The sequence below is a fragment of the Lactuca virosa genome, chromosome 4, assembly GCF_052849685.1.
Source record: "Lactuca virosa cultivar CGN04683 chromosome 4, Lactuca_virosa_CGN04683_v6, whole genome shotgun sequence".
NCBI classification, from domain to species: Eukaryota; Viridiplantae; Streptophyta; class Magnoliopsida; order Asterales; family Asteraceae; genus Lactuca; species Lactuca virosa.
Genome location: NC_136429.1, coordinates 46,740,177 through 46,749,506, shown reverse-complemented (window position 1 = coordinate 46,749,506; position 9,330 = coordinate 46,740,177). Strand labels below are relative to the sequence as shown.

The following is a 9,330-nucleotide window of genomic DNA, read 5'->3' as shown; positions in this document are numbered from 1 at the left end:
ACCGTTTATATTATTTTTACCAAAATATGTATCTAAGTATAAGTAATCATTACATACATTTGATAAATACATACGTGTGTATCAATTAAAATGAATTAATCGTATTATATAATTTAATTCATTTAAGTTTTGTTTTTAACAAAAAAAGAAAGAAAATAATATATGTATATAATAAAAAGATATATTAGAATTTATGATAGAAACAAATTAAACAAGACGTAAGTATTGATGTTTGGACTTCAAGTTATGGTAATTAATGGTTACACGTATATAAGTTTATTGGATAAAAAAATATATGATTAAACAAATATACTTGGTGGCTAAGTAAAAGGAAATGGATATGTTCAAAGAAAAACTAACTCATTCAATAAAATAATAGTAGTTATAATACGTGTTAGTTTTTGGGAGAACGACTAAGCATTCATACTTCCAAACATTTAGTATAAATAGATGTGTGGTCTTTATTTTCAATTCATACGATCTCAATCTAAATTAAAGTTATTTTCTTTCTTTTACGATATCTCAATCCCTTATGATCCGACTTCTCAATTCGTAGTTTAATTAGCAAAACTCTGAAAGTTTCGAGACTTTTCAGGTGAATTATCTCACTATACTATGTATTACAATATATATTCATGTATGTTAGGATAGAAAACTAATAGAGTAAAATTATAGTCTTTATGTGCTTTATGTTATTATACTCGAGTTATTGAGTACAACCGAAAATGTAATCTGTATGTGTTTCAATATTATTATATTTAAGTTAATACGGTTAAGTTAGGGGTTGATGGCGGAACGGAGACATGTCGGGAGCCTATAGACCCGTGTGTTGACGACGAAATGGCAGGTAGGCTGTAAGTCTAGATAAACATATTATTGGTGGATCGACGAAAGGTCGTGAGCCATTGATTGTATGCATGTATATGTATTATGATATATGTTATCTTGGGAAAACTCATTAAGCCTCGGCTTACAGTTGTTGAATAACTATTTTTCAGGTTGTTCTTCTGACCATGGAAAGGCTCCAACGTGACTGTACTCGCATCGAAGAAACTAATAATGTTTTTAGACTTCCGCTAAAAATCTCTTTTATGTTTAATAAATGTATGACAATGATCTTTCAATAAAAATGGGCTTTTGAATATATTTTCTATATGTTTAAAAAAAATTGTGTTGAAAAATCGGGACGTAACACTGATTAACTTCTTGAGTGGCCCACTCTCTATGAGTCTTTTCTGCTTCGTCTCCACTCATGACTGATTCTTCAGATTCGGTTTCTGAAGAGTCTGTGGTTTCAGATTTAACTGATGAGGGTAGGGAGCAAGTTTATAAGGACTTTCTGGAGGTGAAGATGGGGGTACTTTCGGAAAAGACAAAAAATTTGGGTCTGGTTCGTTCCACAAGGGAGTGCCTTATGGTGTGGTAATTTCTGGTGATAAGGAGGATAATGATGAACTAAAGAAACCAGTTGATTGTTTTTTCTTTGTTGCTTCTTTCTTCAGCTTCCTTGCAGTTCTTTTAATTTCTAGATCAAAAGTTAGAGGTGTACCTAAAAAAAAATTATGGGCATAAAACTTGTAGAAAGCACCGTGTCCCCGACAACAGCGCCAATTTGATAAACCGGTAGTCGCACCCGATTTAAACAAATAAATTTATCGCGGACGGTTGCACTAAAAGTGTAGCACAGGGAAGCAGGGTCGAATCCTCACGGACACAGCCTAACAGTCAATACCTTTTTGCATCAGACACATTCTAGTCAAAACAGAAATTATAAAGAGGGATTTTGATTAAAACTAAAAACTAAAAATTTGTAGTGATATTGAATTAAACGAAAATCAATAATAAAAATGATTTCAGCTCTGTTGCAACTTTCCTAATCATGCAACTAGCTCAGATCCGGTTACTTGAGAAGCGTTCTATCTAAGCTGGTACTGAGAAAAACTAACATGCTCTAGTATAATCTCTTTTACCTAAATTAGTTAATCAAAACAAGCTCTTTGAATTAACCCTAAATTTTTACTGTTCAATTAAATAAGCTCTTAATTAAATCAGAAAGATTGCATTAAGTTCTGCGTAAAATTCCCAACAATACCCAATACTTATCACAAGCTCGGAAGCGTAAATATATGATTTTTACTGTTTATATCATAGTTAAATCCCAAAACGGAACCAATCTGATACTTGTTACTTTACGAGTTAACAAGAACAATTATGGATTCTATTAATTGATTAACTGAAATGATCAAAACCCTAACTAGGTGATCAGACTAACAAGACTTAAAAATCAAACGTTCATTAAGCTCAAAACATAAAAATCTAGATAGAAGCACGAAACGAAAACCAGATCTGAAAACCAATCACATGAAAAGTAGTAGTCTATACAGAACTGAAAATTAAAGTTTAGCCAGACATGGCTAAAAATGAAACTAAACTAGATAAAAGAAACATTACTGATAAATCTTCTAATCTAAACGAATGAGATGATTCGCAATCTTTAGGTCTTCAAAAATCACTGAAAAGTATCAGAAATCGTCTTCAGAAGGGTTTTCTGTCGTCTGGAATCGTCTAACTCTCGAATATGATAATAAAGGTCGTATTAATATGCGAGACGAAAACTTCCGAAGAAGGTATACAAAATATTTAATCACAGGTTGGTTTTATGCGATCGCATATTTTCATAAAAATGCGTATCAGGCCGATTTAATGTCGTACATTGCTTTTTTGGGACTTTTTGGCAAACCTGCGATCGAAAGTTTTTGTTTATGCAATCGCATCTTTTTGATTTTTTTCGTCAGATGAAATTTTTCCACGAAAAAACCTCGAAGACAACCTTCAATCGCATAAGCCCAACCTGCGATCGCATGTTTAGCCTATGTCATCTGAAATTTCGTCTAGTTTCCAGAACATTTTGAATCTCATCAATCGGAGTTATGGTTCATGAGATATGGTCAAAATACTGACAGGGGGTCAAAGATGCCAGCACCATCCTTTAGCTTCATATAGTAGTAATCTATCTTCGTATGATTAATTCCATCGAATGTTTCTTGACCAAAACATCTTCTAATCATTCCTCAACATTCTCCTTTAGATCCAATTCCATTTAGGCCCAAAATATGCATCCAACTGCTCCCAAAGTACAGCTTCACTCAAACTATATGAAATTAACACAAAAAAGGCTAGCCATATGAGAATTCTGATAAAAGACATGAGTTGAACTTTATTGAAACAAATGACATGCAAATGTACAAATTATGATGCTAAATGATAATAAAAACTACCCTAAAAGATGCATAAAATGGCATCTATCAATAACACCTTAAAAGTTAGGCATGAGCGGTTGGGCCAATCCCGAATCAAATATGATGTATATAATAATTGAAAGTTCAAGTGGTTATTTCTTGAAAAACCAGAAGATTTTTCAAGCTATTGAATTGTCTTGTGCTGCATGCTCTAAAGGAAAATTAATTTCTCGTCCATCATTGAACATAGTTGAGCATGAAATTCCTAGTTTCTTAGAAAGAATTCAAGGGGATATATGTAGACCAATTCATCTACCATGTGGACCATTCAGATAAATTATGGGTTTAATTGACACGTCAACTAGATGGTCACACGTGTGCTTGTTGTCTAGTCGTAAGATCGCTTTTGCAAGATTACTTGCACAAATAATCCATCTAAGGGCACATTTTCCCAATTACCCAATTAAGAAAATTCGACTTGACAATGATGGAGAATTTACATCACAAGATTTTTAATTGCTATTGAATGTCGATTGGGATAACTATTGAACATCTTGTTGCACATGTTTATACGTAAAGTGGTCTAACTGATTCGTTAATCAAACACATTCAAGTAACTGCAAGACCATTATTACCAAGGCCGGCCCATTGGATATGATATCCTAGCAGTTGGTAGTATGTTGAGTATGAGTTAGTGTTGCATGCTAGTTGCTATACCAGTTAGGTAGATCTGTAGGACTACCTGGATTATTATGTGATTACTTGTATGTGCATTAGTTGTATTATATGTCGACATGTTATGGTGGGTAGGTTGAGGTGATGCTGTTCCGTGCGGTAACCAACAAACCCGAGAACATTCCAGATACTAGCTAAGGGCCGGGTGAGGCATGCCAGACTCGTACTGTGGGTTCGGGAGCATTCCAGATACGAGCTGAGGGCCAGGTGGGGCATACCAGACTCGTACTGTTGGCTCGGTGGCAATCCAGATGTGAGTTGTGGGCCCGGAAGGAAATCCAGACTCACACTGTGGGCCCAAGGGTAATCCAGTCTGTAAAGCTGTGGACCCAGTACATGCTGTTATTTGTATATGTGTTATGTGCAATGTATCGGTATTTTGGGGAACTCACTAAGCCTCGGGCTTACAGTTTCAGTTTATTGTTTCATGTACATCAGGTGATCGCGGGAAGGCAAAGGCGTGATCGTACAACACCTCATATTTATGTTTATGTTTGTGGAATACTCTGATATTATACATTTTGAAAACAAGTTTTGTAATGATTAATGGTTTTGAAGTGTGTTTAAAAGTTTAATTTTGGCTTGATTTTTATGGTTGTTACAACTCAATTCTGAAGTCGATGTTTTGAACTGATGTTTGAACTCGATTTTGCTTTATATGTTATAATCTGTATCAGATCGAGACTTTGTAATATGAAATCGAATCATTATAATATTTATGTAATCAAATATGTATGAACTGATGTCTGTTTTTATGCCATAATCTTTTTTTAGTATAATTTATGAATGGTTGTATGAAAATCAAATTTGTATAATATGTTTGAAGCTTTGATGTTTTTGTAGTGAGCCTCATGATCGACAACTCCTACAACTAAGTCCCCAAAATGCTACTACAACTAATGCATAGGCTGTTGCAACAACTTAGTGCATTTTGATACTACTTAATGAAGCAATGAAGATCAGAGATATTTTTGAACAAGAACAATAGAGTGAAATTTATATTTTTCGTTTTTCTAGTTTAGTAACAAACTCAAGAATGTCATGACTTATCAAGGCAATTGATGATGATAATTGGTGTATTAAGTAACATTTATTTTTTGGGTTATATTCTATTACAGGATTTATCAGGTGGATCGCTTCTTATACAAATCAATTGTGTACCTTCCTCACATGTATGACTTTCTTTTTGAAGACAATGACCGGTTGGATGTCTTGGTTATATTGTAAGTATGTCACTTATTACCAAATGGAACAAGTGTCAATTATGGCTATATTTATATTTTTTTTTCTAATCGTTGATTATGTTGTGTTAAAATATTGATTATGGTGTGTTAAAAGATGAACAAGTGTCAAGCATGTAACAAGTCATGGATCAAACGCAAAGATAAATTGATTTGCAATTGAAAGAAAGGAAAACTCAAATAGATTTACAAATATAACAAATGCGAAAAGAAATGGAATAGAATTGTAAATGCAACAATTGATGGCTTTTATGAGACGGTAGAACCCACGCTGTAATCCATCAAGTAGTTTTTAGTTTTCGTTTTAAAACACTTAATGAATGTTATGTTATTGACTAGTTCTTAGTTTATTTCATGATATTGTAATAGTATTTTGAGTATTTGAATGTATGAATGTTATGTTATTGGTTATTTTAATGTTAATGAATGTAATGGTCTTCAACTATTATTATAATTACTTGTGTTTTTTTTTCGCATTAATTTTGAGCAGAAAATTTGGATATTTTTTAAATTATAAATTTAATATAGAAACAAACTTTTGATGGAATTGTATTTAATAAAAACCGGCAAAATAAATCATAGAAAATTTGTAGGAAATAAATATTATGTAGGAAATAAAATCCAATAAAGTCTGTAGATATTCTGTAGGAAAAACAGTTGGTATGTATTCTGTAGGAAAATAATTCATAAGTACTTTGTAAATGTTCCATAGGCAAATAACCCGTAGATACTCCGTAGATAAATTTGTAACAAAATATTCCATAGGAAAACCGTAGGAAAGTTTTTAGATAATTCGTAGGAAAAAATTACCTACGAAGGTTAAGTTTTCCCTACAACCCGTTTTTTGTTGGACTTCTGTAGGTAACGTCTTGCTCCTACATATACATATTTGATACGAATAGTGCCATAGGTAATCTGTTTTCTAGTAGTGGGTGAATTCTACCTTTGGAAATGTTTTCACCATGAACTTTTATCGACGATACATGGGTCGCTAAAAAGTTATAATTAGTAGCTAAAAATATATAAGTAATACTTTTTTTTTTCAAGTGGCCTATTTACACTTTTATCGATCGGTGAATTCTTTGTTGTCTTTAAAAGGACAGGTGTCCTATTTAGAAAAAAATAAATATTTATTTAATAGCACAAGAACAAATTTATAGAAAAGTCAACATTAATTTTAACCAATACATGTCTTATAGCCCGAGGTAATCAACATTCATCGGAATGAACACTTGCCCAGCATGTGCCTCAATATAGTTCATATGAATTATTGGGAGATGCATGTAGATAACCCAATCCTCTTTGTTGGTTGGACTGGGCAAAGTCATCACGTAAAAGTCTTTCCTTCCACGTGGCACATGGCATGATCCGAATGCCACCTTACCCCACCCAAAATCCATCTTGTCCATGATTTGGAACCTCTGTCCTGATGAAACCATCATCGATGTCTCTGTGCTCGCAAACGCCCTTGCGACTAGTGGCATTGATCTTCGTTCTTCAACCCAATCTATCAGGTCAAGAAAATGGTCTTTCCCAGTGGCAGTCTGCAAGAACTCATGAACCTCCATAGCTATATTGCTCAATGTCATATCCATCAACTCCTAACATGTCAAAAGAAAGAGAGTAAATTATATTTATTGCCATTTTACGTGTCGTGAATCTATCAAAACAAATTAAATTCGAAATTACTACATTTAGGTGACTTGAAAACCAGGAACAAAAAGAATAATTCTATGGGAATGTTTTATTGCAATGATAGTCAAATTATGTAGTTCTTTATACTTTAATCAAATACTGATGTTCTAGAATAAGTTCCTTACCTGTGATCTTTTTGCCCCAGAAGGCATCGATAACACATTGCCAAAGTGCGAAGCCATTAGCGTTTCTTTCTCTTCTCCATCTCCCTGGCTCAATCTACTCCTTCCATCGACTGCAAGAGCCACATGACACATTTGGTTGTGATTTCCTGACTCTTCCAAGCTCAATGCGACTATCTTCCACAAGAAAGAGGTGAACGCCTCTAGCTTTGACCTCCTACTCCCACTTTCACTCGCCAACAGTTGTAGCCTGTTAAGCTGCTCACGCTCAATGTAGAATATACGATTAATGAATAAAGGATCTCCACCATCATGGTTTTCTTCATTATTGGGAATGGGTGTGGGTTCATATATAGAAAATACATCGTTTATGGACGAGGAATAACTGGTTGGGGACCTTGGATTAAGGATCGACCTCTGAAAGGAAGGCAACATAGATGGAGTTTCTGATCGTGCCATGTCTGCCCATGAAGAGATAAACATGTTAGCTGAGTATCCATCAGCTGCCCGATGATCAGACATGCATCCTAGCACCATGCCTCCGCATGTAAACATTGTAATCTGCATAACATGAAAAGATATTAGAAGTTTTCAATGAGAAAAAAAGGATATATATATAAAGAAATAAATTGCCAGTGGATCTCAAGATTGGACAGGGATGTGCTGATACACTAACAGTGGCAACTTAGCATTAAATCTTTAATTCATGTGTATAAAGTGTCGGTTAAAACCGCTTTTTATCCAAAGACCATAGATATGCGTTAAAGTAAGTGATTACCTGAATAGCAAGAACACCATGTAGCTTCTTAGGGATTAATTTACCCTCAATGCTCTCGTCAGGACTGTACAAATTGAGTTCCTTGAGCTGCACGTCTGCAACAGCTTCAGTGAAGTCGACTCCTCGGTTGTTGCAGTGAATTTGGTTCTCTCCGGCAGCTGCATTCCATAGGATCTCACCAGCAAGTGGGTAGTAGAGTGTGAGGGTTCGGGATAAGGAAGTTTTGAGGGTGTTTATCATGTTGAGGAAACTCCCATGGGATGGTTTCTTGTAGCAGAAGAAAGAGCCAACATCAAATGGTGGAACAAGCAAGTCTAGGTTTGTAAAGGGTAACCAGTGGTCATTCCATGGTTCGTCAGCATGCACGACTGAATTCTCAATCACCTGCACCGAGTAACTCTTACCCCGAATACCCATGTGAGAGAGAGAGAGAGAGAGAGAGAGAGAGAGAGAGAGAGAGAGAGTTGCAGGTCGAGATTAACAAATACATGTTAGGTATATATAGGAGTCCTTCATGTCGAATATCACATGGTTAGTGTACCAGTTGGAATGTCATTCTTAAATTAAATTAATTTGAAGTATTGTTTAATATAGATACTAAGAAACACATAAAGCATGTGGCACGTGTGAACTATATAGTTTAATAAATAATGAAAATAAGCACACAATTTTGCTTGTGAATGGTGGTCTTAAAGTAATAAAGTAATATGTATTTCTTTTGTCGTTTTCATAAAAGCGACAGTAAAATTCAAGCATTAGCATTCGCTCCACACGGTAGTTGGAGAACTAGAAACGGTGCCCTTTGTCATGATAAATTTACAGAAGAGAAAAGAGTTAACTATTCAGAAACATAAATAATTCATATATCTGAATGATTCCTGCTTGGTAATGTTGCTGAACGGGTCTATCGAATGAAAAGAGGTTTAATGTCATAAAAGCCATAATATCATAACAACCATAACATTTAGACCTCACTTTTTCAATTTACCCAACCTTTTTTTAATGAGGACTTTTCATTTTTTGAGTTTTAACAAGTCAAAAAAATGTTACCGCTAAGGTGGTGATTTTCGTTAACTTAGCTTGCATATTTGGATTTAACTGATGATGTGGCATGCTGATTCAACATGCCTCGTCATCTTAAAAAAATGAAAATCGTTGAATGGAGGGTTGAAATCGAGACCTTTCCTTTCTATATGCGTCATGCTTACCCTTGAGCCAAGAGATTTTTAGTTAGTAGCTTTGTATTAAAAATATGTCATAAAAGTCATAACATTTAGACCTTAGTTTTCAATTTACCCCAACTTTTTTTTAATGACGAAACGTTGTAGTTTTTGAGTTTTAACAAGTCACAAACATGTTACTGCTCAAGTGGTGATTTTTGTTGACTTCGCTTGCATATTTGGATTGAATTGATGACGTGGCATGCTTATTCAGCATGCCACATTAGTTTAAGTTGTCACATCATCTTAGAAAAAATGAAAATCGTTGAATGGAGAGTTGAAATTGAGACATTTCCTTTG

At 34.5% G+C, this 9,330-nt stretch overlaps 1 protein-coding gene and 1 long non-coding RNA gene across 2 annotated transcripts; one reads left to right on the top strand and one right to left on the bottom strand.

The window, feature by feature from the left end:
- The first annotated feature begins 445 nt into the window (after positions 1–445).
- Positions 446–1,146, top strand: LOC145109723 (uncharacterized). Its single transcript, XR_013709172.1, has 2 exons — positions 446–595; positions 999–1,146. It is a non-coding gene; the product is annotated as an uncharacterized LOC145109723 (long non-coding RNA).
- Positions 1,147–6,326: 5,180 nt separating this feature from the next.
- On the bottom strand, positions 6,327–8,266 carry LOC145109721 (coniferyl alcohol acyltransferase-like). Its single transcript, XM_079046901.1, has 3 exons — positions 7,811–8,266; positions 7,036–7,593; positions 6,327–6,816 (listed from the first exon to the last, which is right to left on the bottom strand). Exons 1-3 carry the CDS (start codon positions 8,225–8,227, stop codon positions 6,409–6,411), a joined length of 1,383 nt encoding a protein of 460 aa, XP_078903027.1. The 5' UTR covers positions 8,228–8,266; the 3' UTR covers positions 6,327–6,408.
- Between the last annotated feature and the right edge of the window lie 1,064 nt (positions 8,267–9,330).

Bases quoted from the DNA above. Each gene is read 5' to 3' on its own strand.
- LOC145109721 (XM_079046901.1), bottom strand. From the start codon at position 8,227: ATGGGTATTCGGGGTAAGAGTTACTCGGTGCAGGTGATTGAGAATTCA. The intron at 7,594-7,810 runs GTAATCACTTAC...CATGTTATGCAG, and splicing joins ATGGTGTTCTTGCTATTCAG to ATTACAATGTTTACATGCGG. The intron at 6,817-7,035 runs GTAAGGAACTTA...TTGACATGTTAG, and splicing joins CTGGGGCAAAAAGATCACAG to GAGTTGATGGATATGACATT.